Consider the following 22,542-nt stretch of genomic DNA (forward strand, 5'->3'; position numbering starts at 1 on the left):
TACAGTTAATTACATGTATGCTGTATCTCAATAAACCTGTTTTTAAAAGTCCATTGAATGTTATATAATCTAATTAATAGCCAACATACTTATTTTTCAGTAAGCTACTTACAATCAACAGTCTATTCATGTATTACATATGAATGACCCTTGACTCTACACATGCCACTAAACCCAAGCGCTTGCAAAATGTTTGCAATCCAATCTACAATAATCGGAAACCTACCTTACAAATCAATTCCTATATAAAAAGACATTTTCCTTATGTGTAGTCAACATAAATGAAATAATCTGTCAAGATTATTGTTAGTTTATTGAAAATGTAAAGTAATCCTTCTAATTTATTTCCAGTGTCTTAAATGATAACCAAATAGCTATAGTTGCTATTGATTCATAATTTACTGTAAAATCCAATCGTACCATTTGTTAAAAATCATGAGTTGTATGTGTTTTCTTCATATAAAAGAAAATCAAAGGAACTTAAATTTAAGCAAGTAGAAAGGTTGCTTGTTTGTTTTGAGACTGAGTCTTGCTCTGTCACCCAGGCTGGCGTGCAGTGGCACCATCTCGGCTCACTGCAACCTCCACCTCCTGGGTTCAAGGGATTCCCCTGCCTCAGCCTCCGGAGTAGCTGGGAATACGGGTGCATGCCACCATGCCTAGCTAGTTTTTTGTATTTTAGTAGAGACGGGGTTTCACCATGTTAGCCAGGATGGACTCGATCTCCTGACCTCGGGTTTTTTTAAATCACAAAACTAAGAAATTAATAGGGAGTTAACCAAGGCTGGTACAGCTGCAAAACAATGTAGTAGTAACCTTAGCATGGACTAACAACCTTTTCCTTTCGTGTTGCTGCCTTAGCTTGTGCACTTAATCCTCATACTTACAGGATGCTTAGGAGGCTCCGATACCTTGTTGTTATCCGTTAATGTCACCAAACCAAACTGGGTCAGTTTGTCCATGCAAAACGAAAAACCAAACTGAAGCACCAAGTTTTGCAGTGGAAAGGTTTATTTCAATTTGAATGGCAGGGAGACAGGAGGAAATGCTCAAATCTGTCTCCCTGAGCTGGGAGTTGGAGCAAGTTTTGTAGTCAGAGGGTAATGAGGTGTGATCTGATTGGATCTTGAAGTAGGTGATGCCAGGAGGCCTGCTCTGACTGGATCCTGCCATGGGGTGATGCCAGGGCTCAATCTGATTGGATCCTAGATCCTGCCATATGATGTCTGCTTCTTACTTCAGTCCCTGTTCCTCAGTCTGAGCACTTAGGTTCCACCTATGGTTGTATGCTTGGTTCATCAGGTCATGCTCAGGTTGTGTGACCTTCAACCTGAGGCCGAGGGTCCGTGGCGTAAACCAAACATAAAACTCTAAGGTCTCCAACTATCTGAATGGACCCCTTCTTTTGGCCAAGGGTATTCCGGAGTAATCTGAAAATCTAGTTCAGGCCATGATGGAAGAGGGAGTTGGGCATGCCTCATTTTACCTGCTAACATTAACAACAACACAGACCTGAAGTCTGATAAACATTTACATTCTATTATCCTAAGGCCTGCTACTCAGAGGCTTCATCTGCTTGACAGAACCTAGGTCTCTGCAACCTCATTTTAACTCAGACATTCCTTTCTACTAATAACTCCACGAATTGCCAATCAAAAAAAAATTTTTTTTAGTGGGGGGATGGACTTTCACTCTTGTTACACAGGCTGGAGTGCAATGGCACAATCTCGGCTCACTGCACCCTCCGCCTCCCAGGTTCAAGCAATTCTCCTGAATCAGCTTCCCAAGTAGCTGCGATTACAGGCATGTGCCACCATGCCTGGCTAATTTTTTTGTATTTTTAGTAGAGACAGGGTTTCACTATGTTGGTCAGGCTGGTCTCAGACTACTGATCTCAGGTGATCTGCCCACCTCAGCCTCCCAATGTACCAGAATTATAGGCATGAGCCGCCACGCCCACCCCATTCAGAAAATTTTTAAATCTACCCGTGACCTGAAAGCCCCTGCTTCAAGTTGTTCCACATTTCCGGATCGAACCAATGTAAACTTTACATGTATTGATTGATGTATTATGTCTGTCTAAATGTATAAAAGCAGGCTATATCCTGACCACCTTGGGCACATGTTGCCAGGTCCCCCTGAGGCTGTATCATGGGTACGTCCTTACCCTTGGCAAAATAAGCTTTCTAAACTGCCTGAGACCTGTCTCAGATACTTTGGGTTCACAATGACAACTGAAAAACAACTCGCCACTTGGTTACAGGAAAGTTGAGCCAGATTGGTCTGGGTGTGGGGGGTTATATTAGGCACATGTTACAACTGACTATTTTTAACAGCAAACCCTCACTATCCTGGAAAACCTGTACAGTAGAATATCTCTCTCTCTCTCTCTCTCTCTCTCTCTCTCTCTCTCTCTCTCTCTCTCTTCTCTTATTTATTTACTTATTTGACAAACTGTTAAACCCTTAGTGTCACAGTATGTTTTTTTTCTTCTTCTTTTAGTTGCCTGGACCCTCATTCCCTTATAAATAAACATCTCTAGGTTTTTGTGTTTGTTCTCTCTGCAACGTTTTAAATTTTACAAATTTTGAATTTATTTTGAACTTATTGCTGGAATTCTGAACTTTCACAAAGATCTTCTTTCTATTTTATTCATCCTGGTCAGCACTTAGTGAGTCTTTTCTAAGATCAGTTTTCTTTCTTCAGTTGCTGGACATTTTCTTCTATTATGCCTTAAATTCTTTTTCTACCCATTCCCACCTTCCAAGAGCACATATTAGATGCTTTGCTTCAGTTGAATTTGCATAGCTCCTAAATTTTATTTAAGGCAGTAGTGGCTCCTCTGGAGCTGCCGCTGTAAAGACGCCAGCTGCAGCAAGGGAGGTGTAGCCAGGGTTGTGCCCTCCACGGGGCCAGCAGGAGCCAGGAGCAGGCAGGAACCCTGCCCTCTACTGAGTTGGGAGGGCTGGAACCCTATGCTTCCAGGCACAGCTGCAGCCGCCCACCAACAGCTCAGCACACAGGCATCCCTGCACTCTCAGGGGCCTGAGAAACCCCTCCTCTCACAGGCTTGGAAGTGCCTGCCCACGCTTCCTGGCCTCTCTTCACTCCTGGTGCCTGCTCAATGTGGAGCAAAGTTGTGGCCCAGCCCAGGCACTGTTGAAACTCCACCAGGTGTGCACAAGCTCAGGGCAGTGCTTACACTCCAGCACTCCTGCCACCTTGGCCCCCTCTGAACTTTAGGCACCCACAAGCATGGGAGGGAGGCCAAGGTGGGTGCTGAGGGCAGCTCAGCACAGGCCTGCAGGTGTCCCTCAGCAGCAACAGCCTGGGCACTGTGGATGGCATGTTGCTGGTGGGAGGCAGATAGGTGATTGAGCAGAAAGGGGCAGGTACCCAGTAAAACCCCTCCTTCAAGCCAGGAACAGCCTGAAGCCTGGGGACTGGGCTGCCATTTCTGGGTGAAGTCTGCTGACTGGAGTGGGGACTTCATTGAAGACCATTCGGCCAATTGGACAGTGCTTTTTCCAGGCCCACCCATGGCCACCCATGGACAACTCAGCATGCACTTCCTCCCTTCTGGGCCCATAAAAGCCCCTGGACTCAGCCAGACACACAGAAGTCAGGGGCTACCAACTGGAGGAAAGAGCTACCCATTTCATTTCAGGTCTCCTTAGGATGACTTGCCTGCAAAAGGGGCTACCCACTGCAGGTCTCCTGAGAGCTGTCTGTCACTCAGTGAAGCGCCACTCTGCCTTGCTCACCCTCCAGTTGTCCGTGTACCTCATTCTTCCTGGACGTGGGACTAGAACTTGGAACCCACCGAATGGTGGGACTGAAAGAGCTGTAACACAAACAGGACTGAAACACGCTTCCCACTTGCCACATTGTGGGGGATGAGAAGGAGAGAAGAGCTGTGGCCCTTTGGGGACCTCAGACCTGGGGGATCTCTGAGCCATGGCTGTGACACCCTCTTTTGGGCTCTGCAGTTCCTGGTATCTCTAAGCTTCCAGGCACCACCACATTCCCTGGTGTCCACAGTGGAAGCCCATGGAAGCCACCTTTGGTACACCTGGTCCAGCCATAGCCTCGCACAGAGCTAGTGCCTGTACTGGCACCTGGAGCTGCCTGCCCCACTGCAGCTGGCATGCCTGGCTGTGTGCAGTGGCTGGACCCTGTGCTTGCTCACACACCCCTTGCCCTTCCACACCTGGCTTACCCTTGGCAGGGGTGGGACCTGGGCCAGTAGCATGAGCGGAATACATGCTGGGCCAAGTGGGTGGAATGAACCCAGTGGGCTCGAGCAAAACTCAGACAAAGGCACCACCAGTTACACACATTTCCAGCTAGAAAAGTAACACCCTAAGGATTCTGTGGAATTCTCTCATATTACTTTGCTTGCTCTGCTTTCTAGGTTTCTTCAACTTTATGCTCCAGATTTGAAAATTTTTCTTGGTCATTTTTGCATTTTTATTTAGCTTGTCTCACTCTTTTAATAAATTTTGGGAAACATATTCTTATTTCCCAAAGCAATTTTTTAATCTCTAATGTGCCCATTATTACAGCAATATAAACTCAATTCAAAGCAGCAATGGCCCTTTTAAGTTTCTCAGAAGGTAAGAATCACATTATTTTTAGGGAATCAAATAATTTTTATGTTTTCTTAAATTGAGGTATAACTTACAAACTATAATTGCTTTCATTTTAGTTGTATAATTCAATAGTTTGGGTTGTGTGTTTGGCTTTGGATTTCTACAGACAGGGTCCCAGTCTGTTGCCCAGCCTGGAGAGCACTGGCGCAATCCTAGCTCACTGCAGCCTTGAACTCCTGGGCTCCAGTGATCCTCCCTCCTCAGCCTCTCAAGTAGCTGGGACTACAGGTGTGCACCACCACACTCAGCTTCAGTTATTTTTAACAAATGTTATCACCCATGTAATTACAGCTAATCAAAATGTAGAACATCTCCATCACCCAGAAGTTTGTCCCGGGTCCTTTCAATCAGCAGTCCCTCCTCCTAGAAAAGCAAGACCAGCCGTGATTTCTCACACCTTAGCTTGGTTTCCCGTTTCACAGAAGTCTAATTATAGTATGTTCTTTTATGTCTGGCTTCTTTAATTTATAATACATTTTGAGATTCATCCATTTGTTGCATGTTTTAGGAATCTGGTCCATTACTAAATAATATTCCATTGTGTAAATATAGCACTATTGATATTCACCCAATGATGGACATTTGGATTGTGTACAGTTTGGATTTATGAATAATGCTGCCCAGAACATTTATGAGTACAAATGTAGAATAAAGGATATGGATTCTCACTTCCCTTAGGTAAAGATGCTACATAATTCAGATTGTCAGCAAACGCAGCCACACCTCTCTATCACCCATAGCTCTTAAACTTAGTAAGGAATAATTTAATAGGTAAATCTAAAATAACTAAATTCTATCATTAAAAAAGATCTACAGGCAGAAACAGCAACAAAAAATCATTTTCTATTACGTATCCTGTGTGGAGGATGTTGTCAATGAAAGCTAGGACTTCATGGGTGAACTCACACAGAAAAAATAACAGACTGTTGTATAAATATTTTTTTCAGTATCAACATAGATATAAACGCTTAGTTTTTTCCAGTTACTTTGGAAATGTAAACATCGCGTGTAGAGAACGCGTTAGCTTTTGGAATATGTGGCCATCCGTGATGCGCGGTGAACTGTCTCCCCTGAGTGTGAGTACCATCTGGTCAGGGAACTGCACACCTCCCTCTGGACGGCAGCGAGTGTTTCCAGGTTTTAGGTTGTGCCTCCGGTGGAGGGAGAGCTTTCCACCATGGCTATCAATCCAAGGTGTTTTTTCCTGTCCTCCTCCCCAGCCACTCCCCCAGCCCTGTCTATCAGAATCTATTACAGCAGGAGGGCGATAGGATATACCCTACGCCTTCACCTAAGGACACATAGTGTGAAAGGCGTTCTGCAAGGCAGAAGCTATCGGCACATTGCAGATAGAAGGAACTACAGCTCTCTGGGCCTCTAAAGTGTTCCGCAGAGGCATAGAGAGGGACATTATTGATTTTCCAATTGATTTGTGTAGGAAATTGTTGTATATTTCCTTTGCAGTTGAGTAGATCTGTTTTCCAGAACGGCCAAAATTGTTGATTGTGTGTTCGTGTGAGTAGGGCATGCTTAACTTTAACGTGTGTAAAGGGGATAGGCTGGTTAGTATGCATGCTCCCCAAATGCAAAACCAAACCAATGAAGGAGATAAAGAACTTTATTATTTCCAGGCAAAGCTGATTTCATTTCTTGTTCTCCCCTCCATGTCTTCTGTTGTGGCATCTGGAGTTCCTTCTCCCTCAGGCTTCTATATCAAACTAGAAACTCATCCCCAAGGCAATAAGTTCATTTAATTTAGTTTGCGTTTTTTGGTGTTTTTTGTGGGGTTATGTTTAGGAGCTGTCTACTTATTTACAGCAAAAGAGGTCTACTTGGCTCCTACTTTTCTAAACATGTCTTTTATATTTGTCTGCAACACTTTCTTACTCTTTGTTCATTCCACATTATTTGTTTTTCTCTTCCCTTCCTAGAAATTTTATTTGATGCTGCTTTTAGGAAGAGGTTTTTATCTTACCGAACCAGTCCCACTGGCTTTACACCTACAAATTTCTCGTTTGGCCTGCTGTGGAATTCTTTGCTGTTTTCCAGTGCTATTCAAAATCTGTTCCTTTAAAAAATATGTATGTTTTTCTGCCATTTGTAGTTATTTGGGTAGCAAGGGAAGTAGATTGTCAGTTCACCATCTTGACTTAAATTTCCTTTTTCTTTCTTTTCTTTCTTTCTTTTTTTTTTTTTTGAGACAGACTTTTGCTCTTGCCACCCAGTCTGGAGTGCAATGGCACGATCTCGGCTCACTGCAACCTCCGCCTCCTGTGTTCAAGCAATTCTTCTGCCTCAGCTTCCCGAGTAGCTGGGATTATAGGCGCACACCACCATGCCCAACTAAATTTGTACTTTTAGTAGAGATGGAATTTTGCCGTGTTGGCCAAGTTGGTCTCATATTTCTGATCTCAGGTGATCCTCCCGCCTCAGCCTCCCAAAGTGCTGGGATTACAGGCGTGAGCCACCATGCCTGGCCGACTAAATTTCTTGTTCTAGTTCTTGTTTTTTATTTGCTTCTTTAAAAAAAAATCTTTGCTCATTTTGTAAAGCAATGTATACTGTCTCCAGAAAGTTGAGAAAATACAGTCAAGCAAAATAAAGAATGGCATTTCATCAAATGCATTAAATTTTGCAATAAGTTTCCTTTGCTAAGTAATATTCGCATCTTAATTTCAGTGGCATCATATTACACTACAGCAAAAATCTCTTAGTTTCAGCTTTATGAATAAAAAATAAAAACTTCATACTGTTGCTAGTAAATTCTATTCACTACAAAAAACAGTCATTGGATCTGCTAAAAAAAATTATGAGATTAGTCCAGTTAAGTTTGTGTTTGGATGCATATAATCAAAAAGTTAGAGTTGTTTTGCTTCACATGGAGACCCTTCAGATGGATGGCCCAACTCTGATAGAGCAGCTGCATGGACACGGCCAGGCTCGCTCTTCTGTCCCTGACTTCTTCCTGGTGCCCATTGTCCTCATTTGTACTAGACACCTGGCAGCTTCACACTGTCATCTACGGCCCTGTCATGAGCATGTATCGGCTGAACCTATTCTTTTTCTTAGTAAATATACTTGGTAAAATTTCACGTACACCTTGTTGGCCACACTTGTCACATGACCCCTCTTAACTTACAAATGAGCCTGGAAATCAGGTTTTTTGATTTACTCTAATTCCCTGGAAGAAAACCAAGATACTGTTAAGGCAAATGGAGTTTGTAGCAATCACATCAGCATCTGCCACAGGCCCGTGTCCTGAGAGGGCTGGGCACTTAAGTGGCTCATAGTAATGCTGCACTACCAGTTGGATGTAGTTGTCCATGCACAGGCAGTCATAATTGCATATATTGCCACACATATCTCAGTATGAACACAGAGCAGAATACACAAGCACATTGGAAAGTGTTTCCCTGAATAAGAACGGTACTTTTATTTCTCCATTTAGCCAGATGATGCTTCCCCCAGCAGTACTACCCTGTCTGACGCATCCCAGGATAAAGAAGGGAGTTTTGCAGTTCCCAGAAGTGACTCTGTGGTAAGTCATCACATGTCAGCACAGTTACATGTCAAGGTACAGTTGGAAGTCAAAGCAACTAACGTAGGAAGGTAAGAAGAAGCAATTCTTTAAAACGTTAAAAAAATACTTGAACTAAGATTGCAAGGAAGCCACTGCTGGTAGAAGTAGCCGCTGGTGGAACTACTAACTTTGTAAAAATTAGGAAGTAACAGGCTCAAAATAAAAGAGGACTCCATGAATTAATATCACTGCAGCCGGAAATCAAAGGATGTTTTTTATGTGTATCAATTTGGAGGCATTTCTTACCTTTGGTCTTCTCAGCTGAGTTCACTCAGACAAATCGTGGCTTAACTGTCATCTTAACCCAGAAGTTCCTTTTACCCACAGGATAAATTCAAAACCTGCATCTTGATATTGAAGGCTCTCTACTGTACCTACATTTCCAGACTGAGTTCTCAAGACTCACTCATGTAAACTCTGTCTTCAGATGAATTTATCACTTGGTCTTAAGTAACAGAACTTGTACTTTTGTTTGGTCAAAAATTTTGGTCATTCCCCCTCCTGTCACCCCCACTGCGACTCCCCACTCAGTGTCTCTGAGCAGGTGCTCTGCAGGGAGTGATGTGATGGACCCTCCAAGAAGAGAGTGAGAGACCCCATTAGATGAGGCAATGGTTTTCCAGTGGCAGGTTGATGGAAGGCAGCAGTTAGCACAATAGCCTCTCAGATGGAGCTGGCACGTTCAAAGATTGTGCTGGGGCAGTTGTTTCTCAGTCCCTGTCCATTTCCAGAAGCAAGTTAGCTGGTGACATCTGCATGCATGACACATTCCCAGAAATTCCTACTGTTTAGGAAGATAATGCTGTTAGCCCCATATAAATTAGCTTTGCTGTTGTGTTTTTAGATTTTTGTTTGTAGTATCATTTTGTTTTGTTTCTCAGTGATCATGTAAGAGGAATAAAATAATGTGAATGACTTTTATCATTGATTAACTTACTGATAACTCTGTAGGTTATGGCATAAATAGGCTGAGGGATATCCACAATATGTGACCCACTGACTGTAAATCAGCTGTTACTTTCCCATTCAAGACCAGGCACTGGAGTGCAAATGAGTGACAGTGTCTCTATTTTAGACATCATCTCAAATTCACCCCACTTAATAATGAAAACGAAGTCTGGTGACTGTTGGAATAAGGAGTGACCTGCAGTAGCTCTTACACAGTTGTGCTGTTCCCTTGTGACTGGGGACTCGGGCTCTGAGGACTTGCCCAGGATCCTTTATCTTCCATCGCAGTTTGTGGCACCCATGTCCCCTAGAGTCACGTCTGCGTGGCACCCTCAACTCTGCCTACCTTCTCCCCTCTTCATGCCCATCTCTGAGACATGTGAATTTCATCACGTGAATGCTTGTAAAATCTTTCTGCTCTCCTGTCTTAGTACAGAAACTTATTGTCATCTTCTGTACTGCCGAAGTAGCCTCCTAAGTGATCTCCAGACTTCAGCTTTATTCCCTTCAAATCCATCCCTCCCACAAGTCATTGGTTTAAAATACAAGTTGCTTAAACCCTGCGGTGGTTCTCCAACACTTTCTTGTTAACATGGAAGCTCCTGACATGGTCGGACCCCAAGTTGGCCTCTCTAGTTGGCTTTGACAACCCCCGCATTTTGTACAAGCAGCAACACAGGACTGCGTGTGGTTCCATGCACACACCAGCAGAACTAGAAGGAGAATGATTGTATGAATGAGTTGCCAAGGAAGAGGATGGAAGACATGCCTTCCTTTCTAGGTGTTTCCATGACAGTTTCATGGCCCCAGTTTTATTTCTGATAAGACTGCTGGTCGTGTTTTTCTGTTTCTTTATTCTTCGCTGCTAACTTCTTCACATCATTGGTTCATTCAGTCATTTACTCAGCAAATTCTTATTGAGCACATGTTGTCTACAAATAGGGTTCTTGAAAGTTTGAGGGCATAAGAGAAAGAAAATGTTCTTGTGTGGCAGTTATAGAGCTGTCCAGGGTAAGTTAATCACCCAGATTTTGTTTTTATTTTCAAATTGAATGCCGGTAATGACATAAATAAAAGTTTCAGCAGTATTGGATCTAAAAAAGACCCAACTGGCCTTCAACTTATGTTGGATTGTTTGTTACTCAGAGTATCTTTATTTAGAAAATTTAAACAACATGGTTATTTGCTAGAGTGGCTCACAGATCCCAAGTGAGTGCTTTGGTAACTACATTTCGAGTCCTGTGCTTTTTGGTTATAAGGAACTACAGGCACTCAGTTTGGTTTCCCAGTCTCTTCTAGATGGAGGGATATCCAGTAATCAAGTGAAGCAGGGGCCAGGGCCTCAGGGGTCCTATCTGTGACACCTGTAAAAATAAACCTATCCTGCCAGGCTAACTTCCCAGGGGCAATTTACTGTCATCCCCAAGACTTCGGGGGCCCCAACAACTTGGCCTACTGGAATGTATGTTGTAAAATGGTATAAAGAAGGTAACCTAAATTTATCTTTTCCAAAAGATAGCCAGGACCAAGTCGTATCTTTCCCCCAGTCTTTCATCTTTTCTGCATGTTTGAAATGCCAACTTTGTGATAAGTAAAACTGCCAGGTTTGCAGATGTTTGTCTCTATGCTTTGTTTTTGAAACCTGATAGGGTAAGTTCCCTCTCATCAAAGTCTACATTAAAATTTCCTTTTGCCCTTCTTAAAAATTTTTTCTTCCAGATGAACGTACAAAAAGGCTATGACTACCCCACCAAAAATCTTGTTATGCCTTTATTAAGAATTTCATTAAATTTAAAGATTAATGGAAAGAGAATTCACATCTTAAAACATTGAGTCTTTCCATTGAGGAATAATAATTATGTCTTTCCATTTTTCTATTCTTCAGTGAGGTTTTATAATTTATTCCTTTAAGTCTTACATGCATTTTCACACATATTAGTTAGCACTGGTATTGTAAATTGTATAATTTTTGATGACATTTTCTAACTTGTTTTGCAGATATATCAGGAAAGGTTTTTGTTTCTTATAACAGTGTCTCCCTTAGCTTCCTTCCTGAAGCTTTTTTACTTCTAAAATTTTTCATTTAATGTTATAATTTTCCTCAGAAATCATCTGCATATGCTGAATATTTTATTGACTCAATATGTAAAATAATTATTCATCTCATTCTTTTCCCTGTGTTAGAAGACTGACCACCATCACTTATAACACTGATTAATAATTATGGGAATCCTTTGATAAGTTCTTGATTTTTCTTATGAATTCTTCTAATGTTTCATCATTAAGGAGAGTATTTATTCTAGGGTTCTGAACCTCATAAATTTAATCAGTAATGGAGTTTGAATTATATCAAATGATTGTCCAACATCTCTTAAGATGAATGTATTTTTTTCCTTCTTTAATCAATTACTTTAGAAATTACACTGATAGGTTTTTCTTATATTAAACTATAATTATATTTCTTGTCTGAACCCAACTTACCATATTGTTATTCTTTTATTACACTGTAGAATTTGATTCGCTACTATTTTAGCATTTTAACCTCTATTCTAGTAAATGGGATTAGTCCACGTATATAATTTATTAAAATTTGTTTACCAGGGTTATGCTAATCTTTGTACAAATACATCGAAAACTCTGGATATTTTTCAGTATCTTGGAGCCATTTATTGAACTGTGATGTAAACATATATAAATCTACACATATTTATAATTTATATATATAATTGATATATTTAATTATTTGTTTATGAAACCTCCAAAGCCTGGTATCATTATAGGCGTAAAGCTTTGTTTAATTGTTTAATGGATATAATTTAAGGGTTAGATTATTTTCTTTCCCAATTTGTATGAATTTTGTCTTAGCAAGATATACAATTTATTTTGAATTTCAAGATACGTTGTTATAAATTTATTTTGTGTGTGTGTATATATATGTATACACACAAACATTTATTAACATTATAATTTTTAAATTGTCTGTGATGGTAAATACTATTCACTTTTTGTTTCTAAAATTTGTGTCTTATATCTTAATCAGACTGTAGATAGTTGCCCATATCAGCAATATATTTTAAATTCATAAACTTTATTATTGATTTATTTATTCATTTATTTATTTATTTTTGAGAGAAAGTCTTGCTCTGTCACTCAGGCTAGAGTGCAATGGCGTGATCATGGCTCACTGCAGCCTTGAACAAGTGGGCTCAAGCTGTCTGCCTACTTCAGCCTCCTGAGTAACTGGGATTACAGGTGTGCACCACCATGCCCAGCTATTTTTATTTTTTACTAGAGATGAGGTCTTTCTATGTTGCCCAGACTGAGTGAGCTTTGTTTTTTAGAGCAGTTTTAAGTTCACAGCAAAATTGAGTGGAAAACTACAGCGATTTCCCACATACCCTCATTCCCATGCATGCCTAATCTTTCCAGCAGCAATATTTTTAAAGAAATAGCTAACTTTATTTAATTGTGCCTATTTTTTTCCTATTACAGTAATTTATTCAAACCTTATTTTTTTTACATTGTTTTTTAGCTCTACTTGGATAATTTTTTCTCGTCTCTTAGAGTATGAAGATATTTCACTTAATTTTAGTCATTTGCATTAAAGTTAAGAATCTCTGAATAATACTTTGGCTATTCTCATGGATATTTGGTATTTAATATTCTCATTGTCTTGATATTTAGGTTATAATTACAGATGTGAATTATATTTTAATTCAAGATATCATCAGAATACCTTTCAATTCATGTTGAATAGATTTTGCAAGTGTTATATCTTCTACTTTAAAATGATATTGCATATTTGTCAGTGAATGTGGCTTCCTTAAGTTGGTCTCTGGGGAATTTGACACAGTGTTTTCAAGTTGTAGATTTGTCCGTTCTGGTCTTGGTTGCAGAACAAGAAGATGAGGAACCTTACTGTCTTCATTTAATCAAGCTCAGGTGGCTTTAGTACGTGGAGTCATATAGCACAGAAACTCCAACCATGGGCAGGAATCAAACAGCCTGTCAGAGAGATCAGAAACATCTTCTGAGTCAATGAATTTTAAGTAGTGAACAGAGCATTGAGAATGTTTTGTATGGTGTTTATTGAATATGGAGGACATACCAGATAATGTTAGTCAAAGCCTAGTTTTAAGATAAAACTACAACAGATAGCACCAGGCTCCTACAATTTAAAATTTAACAACATAACCCCTCATACTCTACTTTCCAATCCTAGATTAGTGTAACTAGGGCAGCAGAGCAACCTTCAGCAGAGGGAAAGCACCTGTCGTGATTGACCTGTTGTGATTCTGTCACTTCCCTTAGCAGTAAAAGCCCTGATGAGAAACACGTGTGCTTGGGCATATTAGGGAAATGTTGTGCTCAGTTATGAAGAAGCCAGGGAAGGTTGCTTTAAAATGGGGGTTGCCTTTGTATTTAAAATACGTTAAAATCACTAGTACAAATAAAAAACGATGCTAGTCATAATATGATCCTTAATGAGGAATGGATGTTTTAAAATGATATATGTTAAGCGTCTCGCCTTCCTGCTAAACCTACATCCCAACTCAGGTACCATTTATTGGCTGCCACTGTTCCTTCATCTCGCTCATGAATCATTCTCTGGCTGTAACACAAAGATGAGCATTTGTTTGTCTTGCTCTGTTCTGTTTCTAACCCCATAGAATTCTAAGTCTCAACTCCTTGACCTGGCTTTCAAAACCTTCCATAATTTGTACTGATTCTCCCAATGAATTTATTTCTTATGTTTCTGTAATATCATGACATGACTCCTGGTACCCCAGTCTCTTCATGGTCCCTGGTGCTGAAATGCTTCAGATACTTCCATGCCTGAAATTTCTGCTTCCATCTCTGTCTGGCCTGAATGCTTCACCTCTGCCTTTGGAAGTCCTGTTCATTATTCCTTAAGTTCCAGCTCAAGTCCAACCACCTTAGCAGTGAGAACCTTCTGGATGGCACCTCTTCGCTCTAGATTGCTCTCCAATAACACTTGCAGTTGGTATTACAGAAATTAGCTCTTGACGGTGGCTTGTCTTTTCATAATGCTTCATAAGTGTTATTCTTTTCTCTTCATTGTAAGTAGCTCAAGAGCAGGAATTATGACTCAAATTTCTGCTTCCCCCAAGAAAGTCCCACAACTATTTACATTTCAAAGAGCAGGCACTCCTTAAGTAAAATTAAGAGGCTAGAGGCCAGTTTAACCGGCAGAGAAAATTAAGAAAATGACATTCACTAGGTTTAAGTATCCTAAACCATCAGTTTCAAGCCCTAAATAAACAAAAAAGTGTTATCAATTTTCAAGAGCCTTCTCTCCCATAAGTAAGTTATTTCAAAGTCTGAGAAAGCATTTCTTTGTTGGAAAACTTAAGGAAAGGGAAAGTTGTCCATATCTCTTTAAGGATTTGAGTGTGTGGGTGATCTTTATTCTGTAGTGTTACTTGTGGAGCCACCAAAGATCTGCCAGACAATGAACCTACATGACCCTAGACCTTTATTGAGTTTGTCATTCCTCCACCAATTACAGTAATTGGGCATCTATGTTTTAATAATTGGACATCAATTCATACATCATTTACACAATTATAATTGTGTCAACTTTTTCAAAATAAATGGGAATAAAAGGAGATCATGAGGCTCAGAATTCAAGACTCCTTTGTGCAACTTGTAGTACATGATAAAAGTTCTTTCATGAAGCAGGTGTTCAGTTATTGCTAAATAAATACAAGAATAGAAAAAATAAGGCTCTGGGGGAAAACATTTTATGTGTGAATAGCATATAAAAGATTCTTGATGGAGTAGCAGATTTCACTATCACACATATTCACAGACAACTCTCATATTACAATTTGTAGGATCCAGACCTAGGCAGTAGCTTGCTTCACAGGCCTTTGCAAGAATAGATTCTCAACTTCTGATAATACTGCAGGGGAGTTCAGTGCTCTGGCAGGATTCAATTTAAAAAGTACCAAATTAATTAAGAGGGGAAATTGAATTAGAAAAGATACTTAATATTTTGTTAGTTACTATCGCTCTGTATTTTGCTGTGAGGGGAATTGATATGTTAATGTTATATTAACATAATATAATTAATATAAGTAAGGCCAAAATGCATGAAGATTAATTAACAAGTGATATTATAATTATCAAATTATGTGACATCAGGCATCATAATTTCTACCTCTTAGCAAAGGTATAAGCAGCAAATATTTGAGAGCTAAGAAAGCAGTTATGTGGACCTTACATTGTACCCTTTTGTGAAACCAGTGTAAGCTGCACACGTCTGAACTGAATGCAGAAACAGGCAATCAGATGCAGGACCTTTGCCAAATCAAGAATGACTTTTTTGTGAATATAACTCTTGTATACTGCAGCACATAAGTTAGACTGAAATGTGGGGTGGACTGTATTTATGGTAAAATGTTTTGTGTTCATCTTCCTTGGCTTGGCAGGCTCTACTTGAGACCATTCCGGACCTACCAGTTCATTCCAATGGATCACCGGAGCCTGGACAGCCAGTTCAGAATGCGATGAATGGTGAGCGGCATGCCTCCCGTTGAACTTCAGCTGTGTCTTCTCACTTTTGTTCTGGCATTCAGTACAGTTAGCAGTGAATTTCTAAAAGCAAAATAGAAGTGTGCTTTTCTCCCCATTGTGATTCTGTCACTTCCAACACTCACTCCTCCCACCCACCTCCAAACACTCCATTCTGTCACACAAGACAAAATTAATTGAGCCAGATTGGAAGCAGAATCTTTTCCTCCTTCACGACCACCTCATCATTTAGAAACTCCTCACGTGGGTAGTGTCTCTGCTTTAAAGGCTCTTTCGCAAGTGATGTGGTCTGCTCCACCATTTCAGGTAGGCCAGGAAGTAGGCACTTCTGAGGATCCCTAATTACTGCTCAGGCCTAGGCAGCACCAGAGCGGGTTGCCCCTGACACGGCTGCCAGGGAGGCTTTTACCTGGACCTCTTCCATTTGAGACATGAGCTCCCTAGATGGGCTCAGTATGGAATCTTGGATCCTCCTGGTAGGAAATAGGCCCCCTTTTGGACATACTTTTGTGATTTCTCAGTTTTTCCCAAAATATGTGCATTCTTTCTGTAAATAATGGATCCTGTGCTTTTTTCAGCATTGGCTTCAAAAATCAAAGATGTTGAGGTGCTGAAAATGTTCTAAAATTGATCATTATGATGGTTGTACCATTCTGAACGTGCTAAAAACCATTGGCAGGTATACTTTAAATGGGTGAATCGAATGACATGTGAAGTGTATCTCAATAAAACTGATAAGAAAAAAATAAAAATAAAAGTGAAGGGACTTGCTAGACAGTAGTATTCTACATCATTCTATTGGCTGCCATACTGTGACTTAGTTGAAATCACGCCACGAAGAGCTAGCCATCTACGAGGAGTGGTCCTGCGGTTGGAGCATTGGCCTATTTAATTGCTGCTCTCCAAAGAGTCTCTTCATAGATCCTTAGGAAGTTAGAGTTCTATTTGTGTCTTCCTCTGTTTTGAATGCAAGCCCCTGTATAACAAGTGAGCATCATAGCTCTCCCTTTGCCATTTTCTTTTTTTTTTTTTTTTTTTTTTGAGACAGAGTTTCACTCTCATCACTCAAGCTGGAGTGCAGTGGTGTGATCTCAGCTCACTGCAACCTCTGCCTCCCAGGTACAAGTGATTCTCCTGCCTCAGCCTCTCCAGTAGCTGGAATTACAGGTGCCTGCTCCCACGCCCAGCTAATTTTTGTATTTTTAGTAGAGATAGGGTTTCTTCATGTTGGCCAGGCTGGTCTCGAACTCCTGACCTCAGGTGATCTGCCTCCCTCAGCTTCCCAAAGTGTTGGGATTACAGGCGTGAGCCCCGGCACCTGGCTCCCCTTTGCCATTTTCTAAGTTCTTGCTGCACTCATTTATTACTGTGTTTTCAATTAGCATCACTACTCGGAATTTTTATATCTGTTGAGTTATAAATTTTCCCACCTAATTTTAATGTAAAATTAACTAAGTTTTCTTTATTCTGCCTTTTGTTCCTTTTGTTCCACTTGGTAGTCCTCTAGTCAGTGCCTACCGCAGAGGGCAAAAGAGAATGAGTTCATTTTATAATAAAATAATTATTCACTTAGCATATGAACAGTTTTGCCAGGCAATGAAAGCAGATGACAGGCTGAACTCTTAATCAGAAATCAGGTTAGGATTGCTCAAATGATTTATGGATTCACTTGTTTTTACTCAATGAATCTTTTGTCTTAAATTTCAAATTAGCTTGAGAAAAGCATTTTTAAGGGGTACTACTTATAACGCATTCAGCCTTTTTCTTAATGTATGTCATACAAAGTCAGGTAACCAATATTAAATAACAGAAATTCTAATTAATTCGCCTAAACACATTTAGCTGTGAAATACAAATTGAATTTGAACAAACCTCAATAGGCAGATATTCCACGGGTGAGGAGAGAAATAAGAGGAGTAAAAGTAGAGAAGAATTCTAGCACTTTCCACCCTTTCTTCCTCTTCCTCTCCTTTAAGCTTCTGGTTACCTGTAACAGTGACATTGGGTCTAGATGAGCTTAATTTTAATATCATAAGAATATGCATAAATACCCTATTTTGGACTTCTTAAAATAATCCTCAGCAACTTTCATGAGACGTACAAATCTAAAATTTGAAAACTCCTATTAAGTAGTTTGTTTGGACAATGATGATAGACATGTGTCCATATGGAGGTCTGTGATGCTACATTATTGTTTAACTGAACTCATCGGGGTGAGTCTGCTGCTTTATCTTGCATATAAACACTCTAACATGCTTATGGGTTTACTTGTAAATATTTTGAATTTATTTTATAGCAAATAGTATTGATTGATTAAATGGCATTTTATCTTTAGATGATGATTATCTGGTAAAGAACATTCCGCCAGAGGCTGAAGAGCTGTCATTTGAAGTGTCTTATTCGGAAATGGTTACAGAGGCTCTAAAAAGAAAGAAACTCAAGAAAACAGAGATTAAGAAAGAAGACTATGTTTTAACTGTAAGCAGAACCTTTCATGATTATTCCAGGAATTTCCTGTGACTTCTTCATGGGACAAAACTAAGATTTTGCTTTTTAAATATCTCTGTATGTGCACAGGGGTTTCGGGAGGCCAGGCATCAGTGTTCATACCACCATTTGGGGTATCATTTGGGCACCATTTGTTGTGCAGTGCACAGCCTGCCTGGCTGTACCTGGCACCCCTGTGTTGAGGAAGAGTTGTGAGGCTGTGTGCTTGAATACTACTTTACAAATGAAATAGGATTCTACCTGGCTTGTGAGTTTTCTTGCACTTGATATTCTTTCTTTACTTATGCATCAATGCAGACCCTAACTTTACACACTTCTGCTTCTATAAGCCACATATCAGAAAAGGGTACTGCAAAAAGTCACAGTCATAAGAAGTGAAAGCTCATGGGACAGACAACAAAAACATATCAAAACCAATTCAAGACTTCTATTATTACACGATGGGCAAAGACAGCTGCATACTTTGTTACCCTCAAAGTCTTTTTATTTACATCCAGAATGCTATATCTAGGAAGCCTGATAGAGAACTAAGTTACATTGGTCTATTTGCCATTCAACTACTGCATGTGAAAAAGTTCATCATGTGGAGTCCCAAATACTCTGTGCTGATCAGGGTCGGAGGCATGATGAGCAGGGCCCAGGCAGTTTCAGAGCTAAAGGAATGAGTCATCCGGAAACAGACTTTTTGTACCAGGTGACTTGGAACATTCCCAAACAGCCATCCCATGACAGAGGAGAGAAAGAGGAAGGGAAGAACTCTAGGACTCACTGAGTGCCTTCTGTGGGCCTGACACTGTACTAGGTATTCTATTAATAATGTAAGGTAGACCCTGGTGATTATACAGCTGAGGAAAGAGGCCCAGAGAAGCTAAGTAACATGTCCAAAGCCCACAGCTAGTGGGAAGCAGAAATAAGATTTGAAAGTAAATGTGTCCTACTTCACAACCCTTCCTGGTCCCCAAGCAATCTCCAGGTTAGAGAGCAACTTGTAGTGATCTAGGGAAAAGAGAAGCCTACAGGACTCTGGTTTCACAGGGAGCCCCTCCTTATCTTAAAGAGAGGCAGCCAAGAGAGGATGCTGGCTCAGCATCTCCTCATCGAAGCCAGCTCCTTCTGAGGTTTGGCTCTTCCCATGATGAACTTTGCATAGGATTTAGCACATAGTAGTTGCTCAATTTTTGTTTATATTGTTGTTGTGTGTTACTGTTATATGAGGACTTAGCCTCAGAAAGAAGGTAAACTAGCTAAGCATTTAATAGCACAAGGCATTCATCAAACCACATCCTACATTTTGTCTTATTTTTAAATATTTGGGGTTCCAAGGAGCAATTATTGAATGAATAATGAATGAATGAGTAGATTGTTTGAATACCCCAAGGAAGCTTCAATTTAGGCAATTCTTATGGAAAATGTGAACTTAAAGCTTTATAATTTAAATTTAAGTGTTTATAATTTGACCTATGGGATTTTTTGTTTTACTTTGGCATTTTTTCAATACCACTGTTTCTGAGGGCAAAGTGAACCTGTGGATATTATATAAGAACAATCTTTTGCTTCTAAAAGGTCTTGCTGCTTACATTCCTCACGGTATTTCTGGATTGTTAAAGGATTTGCTGCTGTTGTTGTTTTAGTGTCTTTTGTTTCTTAGTGTGAAAATAGAGAATGTGTCATTATCTCTGTGTTCAAAATGATAGTAGAATTATTTGCACTTTCTCTGAATTTTGCTTTAAGAATTTGGAATCATTTAAATTTGATTTTTATGGTAGAATAACTGTTGTCTCAGCAAGCAGGTGTAATCATTTAAACTGGGAGATTACTAAGAATCTCTTAAGTGTGCAGTATGGGATAGATAAACCCTGATTTAAAGATTGACTTTCCAAGAAGAAAAAGAAAACATACGTTTAGAGCTCTCCTGGAATATACCCAGGTGTACTGCCTGGTATGTGTGTGTCACATGTAATTCCAATTAAGGGCCATGGTGTGTGCATTCCATGTGGTGCCTGACATGTATGTTGCTTGACAATATCGGGTGTTCCTTATAAAGAAGGCAGTTTCCACAGTTGCAATAGCAATGTTATCATATACTTTAGACAGCTGTTTTGTTTCTAATTAGCATAGTAGTGTTCTGCAAATGTTCTGAATCACATATTCATATTTCCAGGATGCAGCATGCTCCTTAGAGATGTTTTGCAAATAACATGTTCTGCTGCATAGATTTAGAGTGTCCAGGTGGCATTTGAGTGAAGGTATAATAATTTTCCTTTGCCATAAAAAATAAATATCTTCACTGTATGTTTTAGAAATTCATTGTTCAGAAAACCAGATTTGGCTTAACTGAAGCAGGAGATCTGTCTGCTGAAGACATGAAGAAAATCCGCCATCTCTCTCTGATTGAATTGACTGCCTTTTTTGATGCCTTTGGAATTCAACTGAAAAGAAACAAAACAGAGAAAGTAAAAGGACGAGGTAACTAACAAGACCGATTGCTTCTGGCTTTAACACGTTGACACAGTGGAATAAGACAGTGCTTTGCTGATTCTTTTTTATTTTCCCCTTTACTGTCTCACCATGAAGACAATGGGATTTTTGGAGTTCCGCTTGCAGTCCTCCTGGACAGTGACCGAAAGAAAGACCCTGGAGTGAAAGTTCCCCTGGTGTTACAAAAAGTGAGTAGCAGGCAAATGAAAGGAGGATTCACAGAGCCTCGTGCTTATGGTTTGGTACTTTGTAAGCACACAAATGCATTTTCTTTTAGATTTAAAGACACTAATGCTTTATTAGGACTCAGGCCCCTGGTGATTTTCAGCTTTATTCCATGTACCGCACAACGGCCCACGGTGCCTGGACTGTGGTGATGGACACAGATACTCTGACCCAAGGCACAAACAGTTACATTTTTTCCAATATTTTTTCAAATGTTATTTGTGCATATGAATGTGTTTGTGTATTTATTTGATTATTCTGTCTAAAGTTGAGCATTAATTATTAACGATGCATATATAAATATAAAAGTATTTTTTGAAATATAGGCTGGGTTTTAAACACATGTATGTGTGTAATTATTTTATCAATTTTCCAAACAAAGTTTAATAAAGTCTAAAAACCAGCATGTTCTGGTCACTTTCCATTGTGACTAGGCAGATAGGATACATTTAGACAAAGAGCATAATTTTGTGGAAGGGGTTTTGGAAATGCTATTATCTGAACTATAAAATGCTGATATCTCTGTGACTATTGTTGCTGAATACCTGATTTGCTTTTAAGTCGTGTTGCTTTATGGCCAACAATTTACACCGGTTTTTACCTGAGTGTGCATTTATTCAACAGTGACATCCAGTGGCACAATTAAAATTCCTAGTCCCTAACACAAATCTTGTTGAATTTTAAATCAAGGTTTTTTTTTTTTTGAGACGGAGTTTTGCTCTTGTTACCCAGGCTGGAGTTAAACCAAGTTTTTAAATGATATTTTAAAATATTGTCTAAGGAAACACGTATTTACCTGACACTGACAATTGTACATCATTTGTTGAGCTTCCTATATTTTACTACCAGTGCCTCAAATTGAGATACTTCTTGAGTCAGGTGACTGACTGGAGATAGGAGCTGGGAGGATGGCATCCAGATGGCCAGAGGATACAGGCAGCACCTTTGTGCACAGGGGCCCTCTGTGGGTGACTTCCCTAGGCAGGGCTGTGCCGGTCCTGTCCACGGAGTATCACCTCTACTCAGCACTGAGCAGCCCAAGGAGGCTGGTGTTACCATCGCCCTTTTACTGATGAGGCAGCTGAGGAATAGAAGAGTGAGATAACTTACCCAAGACACACAGTCAGCAAGAGGTGGAGTGGGAAAAGGAGCACAGCATATAGCAAAGTCCAGAGTCCGTGGCGACTCTGAGATGCTCTTTCCTTCATTGAGTTAAAACCAGAATTTTCTTTGTCCTGTATGTAAAAGATAGAGTTTGAAATATTCATCAAAATCAAAGACAGACATTTCGGCACATAGGTTTATAATACTGTGTAAGTACAAAAATTTAGCATAGAACTTAGCACATAGGAAGTACTCAATAAATGCTAGTTAAACTAGATCTGGATTTCTATCATGTTAGCAGCATGTTAGCTGTAGTACTACTGGATGTTAAGTGTTCCTCATTATAACACCTCAAGATACTGTTCTCCCACTCCTGCAAGAGAGGCTTTTCTTACAGACATGTTTCTTCTTCCTAAATCTATTTATCTTCATATCTAAAAGAATTACCTTAGTTCCAGGCACCATCCACCGTCATTTCTTGAAAGGAAA

The 22,542-nt window shown here is 39.9% G+C and overlaps 1 protein-coding gene across 4 annotated transcripts in view; it reads left to right on the top strand.

The window, feature by feature from the left end:
* The window catches only part of ARHGAP28 (Rho GTPase activating protein 28), a 173,301-nt gene that overhangs the window by 112,227 nt on the left and 38,532 nt on the right, over window positions 1-22,542 (top strand). For all 4 annotated transcript variants that reach the window (XM_021672424.2, XM_064379416.1, XM_021672422.2 and 1 more), the window contains 5 exons: window positions 8,101-8,190; window positions 15,636-15,720; window positions 18,074-18,216; window positions 20,547-20,712; window positions 20,821-20,912. In XM_021672424.2, the coding sequence (XP_021528099.1) occupies window positions 8,101-8,190; window positions 15,636-15,720; window positions 18,074-18,216; window positions 20,547-20,712; window positions 20,821-20,912 (576 nt within the window). The remainder of the gene's footprint in view (window positions 1-8,100; window positions 8,191-15,635; window positions 15,721-18,073; window positions 18,217-20,546; window positions 20,713-20,820; window positions 20,913-22,542) is intronic.

The sequence above is a fragment of the Aotus nancymaae genome, unplaced genomic scaffold (assembly GCF_030222135.1).
Source record: "Aotus nancymaae isolate 86718 unplaced genomic scaffold, 86718_ANA_hifiasm-v0.15.2.pri h1tg000020l, whole genome shotgun sequence".
Taxonomy (NCBI): domain Eukaryota; kingdom Metazoa; phylum Chordata; class Mammalia; order Primates; family Aotidae; genus Aotus; species Aotus nancymaae.